The following is a 17,878-nucleotide window of genomic DNA, read 5'->3' as shown; positions in this document are numbered from 1 at the left end:
TGTCCACCTCAGATGGTGAACCGTTCAGCCACAAGTGTGGAGAGTGGCTACCTTCTGAAAAATGCCCCTGGGCCTTCCTATTCCCTAGCCTGGCTCTGAGTCCACCCTGGACACGACCCAACAAGAACACAGGAACGATCGCCCACCTTCCTCCTCTTAATTCAGCCACTGGACAAAACCACTTCTTTACCCTCCGTCCCCAGGGGCGTGGGAGCCAGACAGGTTCAGTCTTACATAGAAAATGGCTGTGCCCTGGCGGGATCACCTCAGGAAATATTTTATTGTCCATTTCCGGCACCAACAGAAGAGGAAATGAAGGAAAGAGGGAGCTTTCTGGCTACTTCCTGGTTGAGATTTCAGTAGTCACTGATTTAGCAAAAACATATTACCTGAGAGTCAAATGCATCTATACTCAATTATTACATTCTCAATATAAGCCATTCCAAACATAAGTGGTTTTTCATTGTATGAAATTTAAGATTTTCTATACCTCCATTCTATTAAAAACAGTGCATATGAAAAAAGACTAAAAATAATGGCTTTCTGTACAAAAACCAAGCTTCAAAATGTTTTTAAAATATGAACTCTGTAAGTAATAAGTGGACTATATAACACTCCTATAGGTTCTTCATTTGTAATCATTACAATTTCAGAATTTTGTATCTCAAGCACTATCAAAAATGAAGCAAGGATCAATATAAGAATAGTTACTCATTTTATGCCTGAATAGCATAGCTATTAGAAGGCTACTTGTTTCTGTTTTGCAAATAAAATACTTCCAAATCACATTAAGCTATAAATGAGACATCCTTATCGAGTATCACATGTTTACACAAAAGACAAAAAGCCATGTTGGCAAGGATGTGAATTGACATAGCTTTCCTGGAATGTGATGGGGAAATGCACACCAACATTTAAATCTGTATCCTCTGATTCTGCAGTTATGGATCTGGGAATTTGTCATAAGGATATCATCAGGCAGGATTACACAAAAATATGTATATGTTGTTGTTGTTCAGTCACTAAGTCACATCTGACTCTTTGTGACCCCATGGATTGCAGCCCAGCAGGCTTCCCATCCCTCACTGTCTCCTGGAGTTTGCTCAGATTCATGTCCATTGACTCAGTGATGCTATCTAAACATCTCAACCTCTGCCGCCCTCTTCTCTAGCCAAAATCAAGGTCTTTCCCAATGAGTCAACTCTTCACATCAGGTGGCCAAAGTATTGGAGCACCAGCTTCAGAATCATTCCTTCCAGGGAATACCCTCAGTACTTACTAACAGTAGATCTGATCTTAATTTAAGAAGTGTATTAAGTACAATACACAAAGTAACCTACAAAACAAGGGGCTGTCACACAGCATCCTCAGGATCCTGGCCTTAATGATATCATGTTGTACAAGAGATGACACGACAGTAGTAGATATAACGGTCATCTTAATTAAATTCACCCATTCCTGTCCATTTTAGTTAACTGATTCCTAAGATGTCAATGTTCACTCTTGCCATCTCCTGCTTGACCACTTTCAGTTTACCTTGATTCATGGACCTAACATTCCAGGCTCCTATAGAGTATTGTTCTTTACAACACCAGGCTTTACTTTCACCACCAGACACAACTGAGAGCTGTTTTCACTTTGGCCCAGCCACTTCATTCTTTCGGGAGCTATTCATAATTGCCCTCTGCTCTTCTCTAGTAGCATACTGGACACCTTTCGACCTGTGGGGCTCATCTTCCAGTGTCATATCTCTCTGCTTTTTGCGTACTGTTTATGGGGTTCTCATGGCAAGAATATTGGAGTGGTTTGCCATTCCCCTCTCCAAGGGACCACGTTTTATCAGAACTCTTCACTATGACCTATCCATCTTGGGTGGCCCTGCATGGTATGGCTCACAGTTTCATTGTTACACAAGGCCCTTCACCACGATCCATGAAGGGGTTATGTATTTTATGTTGGGATAAAATAAATAAGCTGTAATGTACATGTATGTTACAGTTTATTTATTTTAGCCCAACACCCTAAGTTACATTAACAGTGAACTGATTGAATCCAGTTATGGTACATCTATAAAATGTGACGCTATATAGCCATTAAAAAATGATGATCTAGATCTACTTATATTGACATAAAAAAATGTTTTAAGGTTAAAATAGTTTTAAGGTTAAAAAAATCAGTTAAAGTTCTTAAATATAATCCTTTATAATTTAAAAATATGTGTGCATAAAGCAATACAGAATACAACCTTGGACAAGTTACTTAACGCAATATGCCAACTTTTCTCATTTGCAAACTAGACTTACAAACTGAATGTGCTCATGTATGTAATGGGCCTACCAATACAAGGCACCAAGTGAGCATCAGATCACAGCCGTTGTTTATCCTGCATCTCTCTAGTGCCAAGATACAGTACAAAAATAAGCACAGAAAATGTGCAACTTAACAATGCAAAAGTCATGAATCTAAAGCTATCTTAAGGTATAAAGTTTACTACAAAAAATAATAATTTAGAGGCCTGCTGTGCCTGGATGAAAAATCATGGAATGAATTTATATTCCCTAAGCACCGTTGCGTCACACCAGAGTCCTATTAAAATGAGGATGAGCATTGTAATTTATCTTCCACATTTTCTGGGTTTGGATAATAGGACATTATTCTTAACAACTTCTCAGGCTATTAAGCCAAATAACTGGGTGTTTGTTCTTTGGTTTATGAAACATGAGAAATATGTCTGAGACTTTCATTTTTCAGTTGTTATGCAACTAACTGGGGAGGCTGACAATAAAAGATGTTAGAAAGTATATTCAAGGGACACCCTGAATGGCTCCTAGCAGAAATACAACTAAAATCACACAGGAAAAGGATGGTAAGATAATATTCAAGAGCTTCCTCCTCCTGATTCTTTCCCAGTCTTGCTGAGGGACTGGAAATAGCACCTTAACATGTGGGGGGACCCACTGGCCCCTGCAGGTGCAGGAATGAGAAGAGGAATGCAGAGAACCAGCTCCCAGGCAGGGAAAATGCAAGAGCAGAGCCGTCCCTAGAGAGAGCGCTACCTTACCTGCCGGGAACAGCCCTTCTCTGTGTTCGCCTGCCCAATGGTTATCTTCCGCAGAAATCGGTCATTGGTATCCACAACTGAAAGAGAAGAGAACAGAGGATCAACAAGTAGGACTGGCTGTCCAGTGTGTATCTGGAGTGGTTCTGGATGTTGGGGAGGCAGTGGAGAGCAAGAAACATGGTTTGACTTCTTGAGCAGATGATCCCCTGGAAGGACACAGCAAGGGGTCAAAGAAACTAGCGATCACCCAGCTTAAGGAAATAAAGGAGGGGATATGAGAGCCTGTGTTGGGCGGGGGTCAGGGGTGGCATGCCATTTTTACCAGGCAGTAAGGAAAAGCATTTCTGAAGCAGTGTCCTTTTTTTTTCCACAATGAAGCATGAGGCCCAAGAAGTAGACAATTAAGTCCCTCTAAAGGTAAACTCCTGAAGGATTTAAGTCCTGGGTGTTCACTGGAAGGACTGACGCTGAAGCTGAAACTCCAATACTTTGGCCACCTCATGTGAAGAGTTGACTCATTGGAAAAGACCCTGATGCTGGGAGGGATTGGGGGCAGGAGGAGAAGGGGACGACAGAGGATAAGATGGCTGGATGACATCACCGACTCGATGGGCATGAGTTTGAGTAAACTCCGGGAGTTTGTGATGGACAGGGAGGCCTGGCGTGCTGTGATTCATGGGGTTGCAAAGAGTCGGACACGACTGAGCGACGGAACTGAACTGATCTGAACTGAAAAGGTAAACACTACATGACCATATGACCTACCACTTCCAACAGAACTGGAAGCAGGTATTGCATACCCATGATCATAGCAGCATTTATTCACAACAGCCAAGAAGTGTCCACTGACAGATGAATGAATGAACCAATTTTATCCATTAAACCATTTGATCCAGTTTTATCCATTCATACCATGAGGTACAGATGCATATAGATGGATAATGGAAAGCTACACAGTCATAAAATGAGTGAACATTTGATACATCATGCTACCACATGGATGAACGTGGAAAATATCATGCAAAATGAAATAAACCAGATACAGTATGATTCCACTTGTATGGGGCTCTTAGAACAGGCAAATTATTTATAGAGACAGAACAGAATGGTGATGAACAGGGGCTGAGGGGAGGTGGGGAGTTATTATTTAGGAAATGAATTTTTGTTGAGGATGATAAAAAGATTTTGGGTATAGTTAGTGTTGATGGTATAGCTATATATTGTACACTTAATGCCATGAATACCACACTTATGAGTAGTTAAAATGATAATGTTATATTTTACCACCAGAAAAAAAAAAAACCTCCAAAATAAATAAAGTAGAATTTAGGGGGAGAAGTCAATGATGGTGAGAGTAGGTATCAATTCTCTTTACACTTTTCACTGGCTTGTCTGAATGGCACTGATTCACACTTTGTTTTGTGAAAACCAAATGTGCAATGCCAGGAATCAAAGACAGAAGGACACAGACTTCACTAATAATTCATATGGCATCAAAAAGCAGGCGGTCCACACTGACAACTTAGATCCAACTTACTAAATGTTTAATACGGCGCTGACAAAAATGGTGATGGGAATCGCATATCTGGGGACTAATATCATCTGTGGGATAAACAGTGTGAACGTTTTCTTTCATACACAAAGCATGAGCAGACCTGCTCACCTTGTCTGCCTCCCCTGTTCCCTGACTTGTTACATGTCGGCTCTTTCTCTATATACAATCCTCCTCTCTCTCACACATTCACACATATACACTCATTACCACACACCCATACGGACATCCAAGCAACACTCATCAAGCACAAGGAAATATCTATGACTTTAAGGCACAGAGTCCTATACCAAGAAAGGAATGCCTCTCCATATTGCCACTAGCTAGTACTTATTCCCAAGGCCAATGGTGCAGAATCATATAAAGTAAAAGGATTTCTTACTCTCATGCAAAGCATACACAACGTGATCTTTTTTTATTGGAAATTCAGCTGGATTTATTTAGCAAAGAGAACACAAATAAGCCAAGAAAAGAAAAGAAAAAGGAAAAAAAACAAGTTAACAAGATCAGCTATAATCAGTGGGACTCAGAAACCCCCGTGTGTTTGGCACGGCCCTAGCAGAGCAGGGCGTCTCACGGTCCATCAAGCTTTTGATGTCCGTGGAAAGACACCAGCGAAATGACAGTGATACCTAAGACAAGAAATGTGAAGATTAAATTCTGATACATAAGAAAGATGCACACTAGAAAGTAATGCTTTGGTGTTTAGTCGCTAAGTCAAGTCGTGTCTGACTCTTTTTGTGAACCCATGGACTGTAGCCCACCAGGCTCCTCTGTCCATGGGATTTCCCAGACAAGAATACTGGAGTGGGTTGCCATTTCCTTCTTCAAGGGGTCTTCCCAAACTAGGGATTGAACCCGTATCTCCTGCTTGGCAGGTGCGTTCTTTACCACTGAGCCATCTGGAAAGCAGAAAGTAACACTAGTAACACAGAAATCCTTGACTCTGAGCGATAGAGCTAAAGACAGAGTGAGAAACACATTTATTCATTTCAGGGATTTTTACTTAGGGTCAGTTTTGTGGCAGATCCTGTGCCAGCTGTTGAGAGATACAAAGACCAACAAGACACCATTCTCTGATGGAAGGCACTTCCTGGCCAAGGGGAGAGACGGAGAGTGCAGGGAGGTGTGGAGAAGGTGAAGAGCTCCTGCGGAGAGGAGAGATCTGTCTTTTCACTCTTTGCCCTAGAGAGTCCCTTGAGGACTACACTGCTGTGTCCTGAGGCTCACTAACAACCAGCTATGGTTCAGGCACTGGGTGGTACAAGGTAGGACATCAGGGGCAGGCCCATTATTTTGGATTCAGCAGGAGAACGGTACTGATTCCCTGCAAAGCTGCAGGGCAGTGCTGGGAACCAGTAATTGGATGTCAGTTCCCTGGAGACTGAGGCTTTGGGTCCTTTGTCTAACAGCCCTTGAGCCCCTGGAGGACCCAATGCTCAGAAAGGCAGGGGCCCACATCCCTTGAGGAACAATAAAATGACCCAATGTCCACTGTCTCTTCTGCTTATATCATGTGTTTCTTTAACAGCCTATCAGCTCCCAGTTCCTCCCTGTCACCAGGCATTATGAGGCCTTCAAGCTTCTGATACGAAGCATAGGATAAAACCACCAACAGTTGGATTTCTCATATAGGATGAAAGGAAAGAAGTGATCACTAAATGTGCAACATCCATATGGTGTGAGAGGAGGTTTTTAGCCCCACGTGGTCCTTGAATGTCTCCTTTCTAGTTATCAAATTATAAAACATCTAATCTCATCATAAAGGTTAAGTCCAACTATTAAGTGACCTCAATCTATGTGATGGAAGAGTCCTTTTTCTTATATCAATTCATGGGAGGAAGAGCCAAATTAGCTGTCAAATGTCATTCCGAATTCCTTGGACCCAGGCGGCGATGACGTTTTTGTCACTTTGGTGCCCTAAACAATAATGCAATTCTAACATTTATCGGGACTAATTTTTTAAGGTCATTTCCATGAAAAATGATTCACAATCACGGTACATGTCAGTCTTTTTATGCTTCTCAGGGAGAAAGAACAAGGACACAGCCCCATTTCTGATGGCTGCCTCTGCTGGAGCCACAATGCAGATGTGGAAGACTGCCCCTTGTATAAGATTTCTTTTTAGCATATCCCCATGCTAGGTTTCAAATACACTGATTTCCACCTGCATAATTTTTCATTTATAAGTACACCTCCAATATGTTTTAAGGAATAAAACGAATTCACAAATATCTCGAAAAAGTTGACTATGCCTTTTGAATACAATGGTGTTGGAATAATTAATCCTTCCAGTAGATTCCCAATAAAATGCTAAACATATTCACACCAGGAATTAAAAATGATGATGGTGGGACTTCCCTGGCAGTCCAGTGGTTAAGGCTGTGTGATTCCACTGCAGGGATTGCGGGTTCAATCCCTAGCTGGGGAACTAAGATCCCATATGCCCCACGGTGCAGTCAAAAAGATAAATAAAATAAAAATGATGTTGGTCTGTTCAATAATAAACATATGATTAAGTAGGTTGTAGTTCATTCACAGAAGACTTCTGGAACCATTTAAAATGACCATAACAGTCACTAACAAAACGGAACATGATATAAAAGATATCTTATTATGATATAAATGAAACTAGTAGGATACAAATTTTTATAGCTCTAATTATACACAAAACATAGGTGCACAGAAAAACTATGAATGGTAGTTTTATTAGCACAGTAAAACGTTCCTGATTTTTTTTAGACAGTACTAAAATCTGTATAATGTTACTACTTTGATAATTTAAAAAAACATTTAGAACTTTCTTAAGAGATTGTACTCTCTGTTAGGAGTCTGGGAGACACAGACACACAGAAAAAGTACCTCCTACGACTATCACCATAATGACCATCTGGATGGTGCTTCAGGGTTTGGAAAGTATTCTCATGTCCCACTAGAGCTGCCCAAGGGAAAGGCTGCTATTAGGACTCATTTACAGACAAGGAAAGCGAGTAACTCACTTGTCCAGAGTTACACGGCTCATAAATGACAGAGGCAAGACGGGTTCTCTGGTCCTAACTTTTTCATCTCACTAAATTTGTAGTGAACAGGTTGAATGGATTCCCAGGAGTTGAACCTCATGCAGGTGGGGTGGTCCTGAGCTGTGTCTGGGAAGGCAAGATGGGAGATGGGGTGGGATGGGCCAGCGGGGGCCGGGGCGTAGGGAAGAGGCAAACAGGAAGCAAAGGTGTGTATGCGGGCAGTGGTCCTGAAGGCCAGGCTGTGGGGTGGAGCGTCAACCACCCCGGACGGAGGCTCTCAGAAAGGGACATCTCCCCCATTACTAGAAATCACCCAGTTATGGGGCGGAGGTGGGGGGTGGGGGGGGGCGGGGATTGGAAATGGAAGTAAGAAAATCTATTAAAAGGTAACTGCAATAAATCAGGCATCTACTCATAATTAAAAAAAAAAAAGTGACATACAGCAAATTCCCGTTGGCTATCTATTTTACATATGGTAATATAAGTTTCCATGTTACTCTCTCCACACATCTCACCCTCTCCTGCTGTGTGTCTTAGGAAACTCAAACAGGGGCCTCTGTATCAACCTAGAGGGGTGGGATGGGGAGATGGGAGGGAGGTTCAAAAAGGAGGGGATATATGTATACCCGTGGCTGATGCATGTTAAGATCTGACAGAAAATAACAAAATTCTATAAAGCAATTATCCTTCAATTAAAAAATAAATTAAAAAAAAAAAAGTGTGTAGAAATGGAGAAATGAGAGGGGAGCTCTGAGAACAACAAAGGAAGGATCAGGAATACACACTATCTGACTCCTCTATAGGTTTTATCCAGTGCTGCTTCCACATGCCTGGAAGTATATATCATCGACTCCATTTCCATTTGCCAGAACAGGCATGTGCTTTGCTCAGGGTCACGCAGTTAAGTTAGTGGCGGGGGAGACATCCACTCAAGGCTCCTGACTCCACATTCAGTGCGTTCCTGCCCACCCTACCCACACCCCACCCTTGCAGACAGCAGGGTGGGGTGGCAGTGGTGAGGGGATGTCACAGCAAAGAGGGAAACAGGGGGGCTAGGGCCGAAGTCCCTTCATGCCGCATTTCAAGTGTTAGAGATGATTCTCATCAGTGGCTGGAAGCATTATACTCAGAGAAAAAAATTCCTCACTGAAAACAGAAATTTCTGAGAGGCTCAGACCTGGCTGGTAAGGGAAGAGAAAGGAAGAAATTAAAATTAGAGTGCTGGGTAGAGAGGCAGTGGGAGCCACAGACAGTCCCCTCACTAACAGAAGACAAGAGCCCAGAAAAGAGACAGGAAGAAAGTACTTTTCCTGGGAAATCTGGAAGAGGCGGGGTGATTGGGATGAGCCAAGGGCACAGTTATTTCTCCCAACTAGGAGACGAGGATGAGAAAGGCTGGTAAAACAACAGTGACTAAGTTAATGGAGCGATTGTGCAATGCAAGCTGGGAAGACAGTGGAAGAAATACAATTGTGCGTTTGTGAAATCAACCGAGCGGGGCCAGCTAGAGGACGTGTTACCCTCCCCATTCGGCCACCAGCACCCACCTCTCTGCCACGTGATGGTGGAGGGGTCGATGTCAAGACGGGCAAATTTCCTCATTTCCTCTTCCGTCAATGCACTCGGATCAGTCTTATTTATTCCCAGTTTCTAGTGGTTAAGAAGAACAAAGCAAGATGTAATCAAATTGTCTCTACTTTTACTTCCTCCGTAACTAGGACAACCTTTTTAAAAACTAAGCTGAACTTCCAGTAAATTGCAGGTTAGGCCAATTCATAAATAAATGTCAAAATCCAAACATGCCCTAAATGGAAGACATGGATATTTGTAATTGTTATTGTTGTTTAGTCGCTCAGTCATGTCCGATTCTCTGTGACCCCGTGGACTGCAGCACACCAGGCTTCCCTGTCCTTCACCATCTCCCAGAGTTTGCTCAAACAGGTGATGGTGCAGGTGACAATATACAAAGAACAAGTGTCGTGTTGCCTGTCATGACCTCAGGTTATGTGGTCACCTCATGTTGTGCTCAGAAGGGGCATAAACTATCCATCTAATTGATGCTTGAGTTCATTAATTCTTCTTTTCTGATACAAATCCCAATAATTTAAGTTTTATGTCTATGTTTTCAAGTCATTTCTATTTCCATTAGAAAAAGAATTAAAACTTTCAATGCATCTCTTTCTACAAAGGAAACATTTTAAGAAAATGCTTTTTGATAATATATAAGAGTGTCTGCCACATGCCAGCCACCTTGGTAAGTTAAGGAGAAATACTGGGAGCTTAGTCCTGACAGCAGAATTTAATCTCTAACCAGAAAGATAGGTTCCGGGCTGAAAAACATTTTGACTTTCACTTAAGGAACACAGTCTAAGACTGCATGTCTTTTTATTATTTATTGTGATAAGCCTTTCTTAGGGCTTCCCTGGCGGCTCAGTGCTGAGAACCTGCCTGCCAATGCAGGAGATACAGGTTTGATCCCCGGGTCAGGAAGATCCCCTAAAGAAGCAAATGAAAACTCACTCAGGTATTCTTGCCTGGGAAATCCCATGGACAGAGCAGCCTGGTGGGCTACAGTCTATGGGTTTGCAAAGAGTCTGACACAACTTAGCCACTAGACAACAACAAAGTATAAGAAAAGAATGTGGGAAACAGAAACTATACAAATGCTGGAGTTGCTGATGATAGTATATTGTGTATTCTCAACAAATTGAACTTGGTTTAGTAAGAAGCCAGGGAATAAATTTTTTAAACCAATTCCACCAATTAATGGTTGTAAATTCATTTTTTTCATTTCTGAAAAAAAGTAAGGGGAAAATCCATGTGATTCGTGGGATGTTAAGTAGCAAACAGCACCAGAAAATGGCAAAATGGATAAGAATTAAGAGCACATCCACAAATACAATCTTAGTATCTTGCTGCAATAAAAAATGAAATAGATGAATTTTCAGAGGCTTCCCTAGAAAGTTAAAACATGTTATGGAAAAGACTCTTGGCCATCCTCATTTGTTGGTTGATAAGATTTCTCAGCAAAGTGGTCCTCTCATTTTATAGATGAAGAAGCTGACATCTACAAGACAGAACTAATTTGTTCACCAGTTTTTTGGTGCAGAATCCAGGACTCAGGCATCTAGTTCCATGTAATCTCTGCTACACCATTCTGCCTTTTTTAAAAGTTTAATATATACATATATATATGTATTTTATATATATATGTATAAAGTATCTGAAAACCAAAACTCAAATCAAGTTCAAGATTTCTGGTTTCAATTTTTTGATTTATTTCCAGGGTATTTTTTTGTTAAAGAACCATTAACTGAAAACTTACTTTCAGCCGAGCAAGTTGAATTTTTGAAAACTCTCGAACACCATTCACTGAAGGAACCAGTCGATTATATAGGGCCTAAAGACACAAAACAAAAACAAAACTCACACAAGTTTAAGGGCCAACCATGAATGTGGACAATTTACAGAATATGACAAAGTTCATTACATTTATAACCAAACTGTTTGGATTACAGACTCTATTAAAATTCTTGGCTAAAGTAAACAATTTAGACTTAAGTTCTGTCATTTTAATAAATCTGAACTAGATCTGAAATAATGCACATTGTAAAGAGCTTGCATGAAAACATATTTCTTGATCTACAGCCTTTTAACTATCAAATTAAAATTTATCTCTATAGCTGCCTTCAGCTTCAAGAACACTAGGGACTGGGTTTAATTGGAGGATGACAGGACTTTTGTGAAATATGCCAAAAATTCCCACTTTTATCCACAACCTATGTCTATGAGGAACTAGAATCTATGAAGGATTAGCATCTGGTAGCATGTCCCCCGGAGAAGGCAATGGCAACCTACTCCAGTACTCTTGCCTGGAGAATCCCATGGCCGGAGGAGGCTGGTGGGCTGCAGTCCATGAGGTTGCTGGGAGTCAGACACGACTGAGTGACTTCGCTTTCACTTTTCACTTTCATGCATTAGAGAAGGAAATGGCAAGCCACTCCAGTGTTCTTGCCAGAAGAATCCCAGGGACGGGGGAGCCTGGTGGGCTGCCGTCTATAGGGTCGCACAGAGTCGGACACGACTGAAGCAACTTAGCAGCAGCAGCAGTAGTGTGTTCCCTGTGTGAGCTACATCTCAGACTGCACACCCTAGGCCAAAACAGAGGTCTGACACGTTTACCAGGGCGTTGAGACTAGCTGCCTCTAACATGGGAATCTTAAAAAGAATCTCTCCAATCCCCTTAGTACAGACCAGAGATTATACCTATGGGCAAAACCAAGAAAACTTGTCTACCAATTACCTTTAAAATTAAAGGTTCATCTCAAAGATTATTTGGCTTAAAAAGTACAACTAGCAGAATTCTCCCATTAACTTGGCAGTGGTCAGAAACTCATTTGAGAATCTGACTGAAGTAGAGATCCTCTCCTTGAGAAGTAAGGACACATACCTAATTCACAAAATTTTGAATAGGATTTCAGACAACTTGGAGACTCCAAAAGTTTTTCCACGAACTCCTTAATCCAGGACTCCCAGGGTAAGATGCCCAAAATGGCCAATAAGGGGCCTGTCTCACCTTATCTGTTTGAGTGTTTTCATGCAAAATCCTTGCGTCGATAGCGGCGGCCAGCAAATTATTGGCAGCGGTAATGGCGTGGATGTCCCCGGTAAGGTGAAGGTTGAACTAGAAAATGAAATGAAAACATCTAACTTGCTTCAAACAATCATCCGCAGTACTGAAGGACTTTCTGAATAAACAAAATAATATGCTAATTACACACCTCTAAAATGGTTAGGTATGTTTTACAAAGCCTACATCAGAAAAACCAATGTCAGGGTCTTCCCCTTGACAACAAAGAACACGTGCACAGACTTATTATTGGAAATCGTTCCTTTTTCAGGTTAAGAGGGAAACAATTCTGGTGGAGTTAATGATTGGTTTCCTTATTTTGGTTTTCTTTTCTCATGTACTTTTATGTACTGTTTTATAATTAGGAAAATAGTATCATATCAAATGTACTTGACAATATGGCAGGGAATAAAACACACAGTAGAAACAGAAAAATACAAAATGTGACAGCTGAAGAAACAGAAAAAAATGTATCACCATCACAACTCCATATTTCTGTTATTTTTCTTCTAATCTTAGGTGCACACATGATTATTACATGTAGAATTAGCATATTTATAATTTGTTAACTTCTTTCTTTAAAAATATATTGTAGAGATCAATATCAAAAGATATTTGAAAACAACCCACATATTTTCAAGTGCAATGTGACATTTAAAAAGAGAGATCTTTGACTTAGCCATTGAAAGCGTCAATAAAGTCAGAAGACTGAAAAAATACAGGGGGTGATGGAAGAGAAGAAAGCTTTTAAATGAGAAATTAGTATTAAAAGAAATTGATATCAAAGATACTTTAAAAATCCCATGTATTTGGAGATAAAATGTCCACTTTTAAATAATGGGTGTACCTAAGAAGACATAACAAGGGAAATTAGAAAATATTTGTCATAGTAGAAAAATGAAAAGAAAATGTATCAAAATTTGTTGCATGCAGCTATAGCTGCTCAATGAAATTAAATATGATCTGGAATCTTGAATGAGGTATGAAAATAAATAATGGACCCTGGCATTAAATTTTGTGAAATTTGAACAAAATCTGTATTTTAGTTAATAATACTGCATCACATGTTAATTCCCTGACTTTTTTTTTTTTACAATACAGTATTTCTCTATGTTGATAAGAGAACCTCTGTATGATTTCAATACCTTCAGACCATGAAATTTTTGCACCTGCTGTTATGTCCCTGGATATGTTCCAGTGACTCCTAATTTACAGTCTATGGGGAACTTGAATAAAATTTGTATCCTACTGTTGTGTGAAAATTGTATAAATCTTAATTACATTGAATTGGTTTATATTGCTTTTTAGGTCTACTATATCCTTCTACTTCTCTGTATATTCATTCTATTAATTTTTGAGAGTTTGATATTAAAACTCCAACTAAAAAACCTTAATTTGTCTACTTAAAAAATAATTGTACTATATCATAGAACTATATGTAACTTTGTTCTACTTTTTCCAAGTCTCCTGTAAATGTGCTATCATATTTTCATAATTTAAAAAATAAAGAAGCAAAGAAAAAGAAATATTGTGTAATAATTTTGTTTGTGTATGGCTACTTGTTCACAGGGGCTGTATAGTCATGCATATGTAACAACGTTTTTTATTTAAGTTGCTTCCAGATTTTCACTTTTGTAAAGAAGCAATCATTTTAAAACACATACAAGTAGCTTTTTAAAATAGGAATTAATTTCTGAACAGCAATATAGGCACTCCAGCAGGCACTCTGCTCAGAGCTGAGGATGGATAGACGGAGAAGACACTGGAGGTCCTCGAATTCAAGAACAAACTGCCAGTGTTTCACCTACTCAGCTATCATAAGATAGCCCTAACTATTTGACGCCTCAATTTGGCATCGGCAGGTGATGTCACATGACAACGCAACACCAAGGCTATTTCCATCCTTGACAGCAAAATCCTGAGCTGCTCCCCAGGCCACATTCCTTACACTGCATCTCCAACCTGGCCCCGGCTCTGAAGATGCCTGGCTTATGAATATTACTCATGCCCCTGCAAATGTGGGGCCCAGGGCTCTCCTCAGCAAAGCCTCGGACGATTTGTTCTCACTCCCATATTTAAAGATATTTAAAGATCTCCATGGGTTAAAAAAAAACAAAAAACTATTCCTTGAACAAAGGGCTTCCAAGGTGGCTCAGTGGTAAAGAATCCACCTGCCCGTGTAGGAGATGCAGGAGATATGAGTTTGATCCCTGGGTTGGAAAGATCCCCGGAGAAGGAAATGGCAACCCCCTTTGGTATTCTTGCCTGGGAAATCCCATGGAGAGAGGAGCCTGGCGGGCAGGCTATAAGCCATGGGGTTGCAAAGAATTGGACGCGACTAAGTGACTAAGCACAGACAGACAGGTTTCGTCCTTCAACAAAACTAACACGTATTTCCTGGCTCTGGGCATGCTCGGCTAAGTGCTGACGGCTACAACTCCCCAAGGCCGGTGGGACCACAGGGAGGTAAACGGGGAGAGGGAAGAGATGTGTTGGATGGATGGAGTAGAAGCTGGATGTGTGGGCTAGGCAGGGACAGCAGGAAAGGAAGGGGAAAATCTTCCAGACTTTGAACCAAAAGACAAGAGAGCAGGAATCCAAGTAGCTTGACAGGGTGGAGAGAGAGTGTGGTGTGCGGGAAGTTGAGACGGCGGGTGGCTGGGGAGATGGCAGGAATGTAGGCACATGGGGACCGGCTGTGTTGTGCTGGACAGAGAATGGTGGAGTCCCTGTTGAGACAAACATAACAGGAAAGTAACCTGCTCAGACACGGGTTGAGGAAGGTTTCTTAGAACCTGACCCAAGAGACTGATGCAAAGAGTGGAACTGATGGGACCTGGTCATGGGTTAGATCCATGGGACCAGCAAGAGTTACTCAGGGTGGAAGAAAGTGATTTTGGAGAAAAAAGAATTGACACCATTGCCACTTTTGGGTCGTTCTTCCTTGTAACTATGGTCATCCCTCCATGGGAAATTGGTTTCAGGACTCCCGCAGATACCAAAAGCCAGACCCTCAAAGTCCCTTATGTCCAATAGGGTAGTATTTGTATACAAACATACACACATCCTCCAGCATAATCTAAATCGTCACTAGACTACTTATCATAAATACCCAATACCAAGTAAATGTTATGGAAATAGCTGCTAGTGTGCATTAAATTGAAGTTTTGCTTTTTGGAATTTCTGGAAAAAGATTTTTTTTCTGAGTGTTTTCAAGCTGCAACTGTTAAAAACCATGGATGTGGAACCTGGGGATACAGACGGCCGGCTGGATTTGATTCCGAGGTCTCAATCCACAAAGGTGAAGAGTCCAGCCTTCGCGAATTTAGCAGAATAACAGATGGAGAGACAACCCTGAATCCTCTCATCCAGAACCCTGAGGTGGGTTTCAGGATTCAGAATTTTTTGGAATGCAGAAAGGTAGTGTGACGTACATAATCTATTTCTAAAACATTCCAAGCAAGGTCCAGGTCAGCATCCATTAATCAAAAACAGTATTTCTGCAGAAAAATATATGAATATTTACAACAAGCAGCATAGACAAAATCCACAAGAAGCTCCTAACAGTAAATGTCAGGTTCTGCCCCCAAATGAGTCATGCAAACATTTCTGATTTTCAGATCCTTTAGGACTTTGGGTTGGAGGATAAAGTACTATGGGTCTATAAGGTTCCAGGAGGGAAAAACAGACACATAAGACACATCTCTTTGAAATCTTACCTCCTCCATAGGGATGACCTGGGCGTATCCACCACCTGCAGCTCCTCCTAAACAACAGAGCAGGTGGCGTTTGAGATGAGTCGCCAAGTATAGCTACACAAGAGCCCCAGAGAAACCGTCCCCCAAACCCAACAGGGAGGCATGTATCCCCAAGATGTAAGAAGTACAGGCAGTAAGCAACATTACTGGTATGGCAAAGGAGAACAGAAAGGGGAGATGTTCACCCCACGTCCCACTCTGTAACTGAAGGACTTCGGTCTCTTTGTAGAGGGTAAGCATAATATGGGCTTCCCTGGTAGTTGAGCTGGTAAAGAATTCACCTGCAATGCAGGAGACCCCGGTTCAATTCCTGGGTCGGGAAGACCCCCTGGAGAAAGGATAGGCTACCCACTCTAGTCTTCTGGGGCTTTGCTGGTGGCTCAGACAGTAAAGAATATGCCTGCAATGCAGGAGACCTGAGTTCGATCCCTGGGTTGGGAAGATCCCCTGGAGGAGGGCATGGAAACCTACTCCCGTATTCTTGCTTGGAGAATCCCCATGAAGAGAAGTCTGGTGGGCTACAGTCCATGGGGTCACAAAGAGTCGGATACCACTGAGCGACTAAGCACACAGCACACACAAGCATAACATACCAAATGCTGTTGCACCAAACATGGGATTATTTCATTAATGATTAGATGTGGCTACGCTTTATCTAAAATGCACATGTGGTCTAGACAATCCTATTTGTAAAGCAGAAACAGAAACACACATAGAGAACAAATACGTGGATACTAAGGGGCGGTAAAGGGGGGTGGGATGAATTGGGGGATTGGCATTGACACATATACACTATTGATACTATGTAGAAAATAGATGTTAGTTTTCTAACTGAGAACATACTGTACACCTCCGGGAACTCTACTGAATGCTCTGTGGTCATCCCAGCAGGGAGGGGATATATGTAAATATATGGCTGATTCATTTTGCTATATAGTAGAAACTAGCATAGTACTATAAAGCAACTACACTTCAATAAGAATTTTTAAAAAAAATTTTTAAATAAAATGCACATGAATTTAAGTACCGAAAAATGTTTCCTAAATAAAATCTACCTGATAAACAGATTTACAGATTATAGACTCTATCAGTTTATTTTAGTGAATAGTATATATGATTTGTCATAATGCTTATCCTTCAAAATAGTAAAGTTATCACATTAAAAAGACTTCTCTTTCCTAAAACAATACCTTCTGCGTCCATTATTATCTTAGTTTACCTTATTTTTATATCCTATTTGGTCCTCACAACAAATTGGTAAGCCTAGTACTATATGCCTTTTACAATTGTGGCTCAGAGAGGTTATGACTGGCTAAAGGTCACACAGCGGTAAGAAAGATAGCCACAAATAAAACCCCAGCCTTCTTGTCCAAGTCTAGTGTTCACTGGACTACATAATATATGACATTCTAAGAGTACTTAAAGTTAGGAGTTATTAATACTTGTAACAGCAATAGAAATATAATACTGCTAAAAACCACAAAGTACTGAGAACAAGAACTGTGGCAGTGAATGCTGTTACAAAGTGAGCTGAAGAATGATTCATGATAAATCGATGAAAAAAGACGAGCGGACATGCAGGAGCCAGATCTCAGCACACCCACAGCCACAGAGGAATTTCATCTCATGTCCCAGTCCACAGTCAGCTTCCAGAGCTCCTGCGGCCCCCCACGGCAGCTCTGATGAGATGAGGCTTGGGGGCCGACCTAGGGGTCTCTAACTGTTTCGATGCAAACACCTCTACCTTGGCAGGGATGATAAAACAATGGTATGAACGGCAGCATTTTAAAACCACTCAGCAGAGAAGGAACTGTGAAATGGAGGGCTTCTGCTCAAAGCTGGAATCCTGAGCAAAAG

At 41.1% G+C, this 17,878-nt stretch overlaps 1 protein-coding gene across 6 annotated transcripts in view; it reads right to left on the bottom strand.

Moving 5' to 3' along the window:
- Nucleotides 1-17,878, bottom strand: part of MTHFD1L (methylenetetrahydrofolate dehydrogenase (NADP+ dependent) 1 like) — a 174,146-nt gene that overhangs the window by 107,787 nt on the left and 48,481 nt on the right. For 4 of the 6 annotated variants that reach the window (XM_043456896.1, XM_043456899.1, XM_043456897.1 and 1 more), the window contains 5 exons: nucleotides 15,983-16,029; nucleotides 12,210-12,317; nucleotides 10,959-11,033; nucleotides 9,181-9,283; nucleotides 3,062-3,138 (listed from right to left, as the gene is read on the bottom strand). In XM_043456896.1, the coding sequence (XP_043312831.1) occupies nucleotides 3,062-3,138; nucleotides 9,181-9,283; nucleotides 10,959-11,033; nucleotides 12,210-12,317; nucleotides 15,983-16,029 (410 nt within the window). Of the gene's footprint in view, nucleotides 1-3,061; nucleotides 3,139-9,180; nucleotides 9,284-10,954; nucleotides 11,034-12,209; nucleotides 12,318-15,982; nucleotides 16,030-17,878 lie in introns of those variants that run through there. The other 2 variants (XR_006267200.1, XM_043456900.1) reach the window with 2 other exon arrangements.

The sequence above is a fragment of the Cervus canadensis genome, chromosome 33 (assembly GCF_019320065.1).
Source record: "Cervus canadensis isolate Bull #8, Minnesota chromosome 33, ASM1932006v1, whole genome shotgun sequence".
Classification (NCBI taxonomy): domain Eukaryota; kingdom Metazoa; phylum Chordata; class Mammalia; order Artiodactyla; family Cervidae; genus Cervus; species Cervus canadensis.
This window is presented reverse-complemented; position numbering and strand designations above follow the sequence as displayed.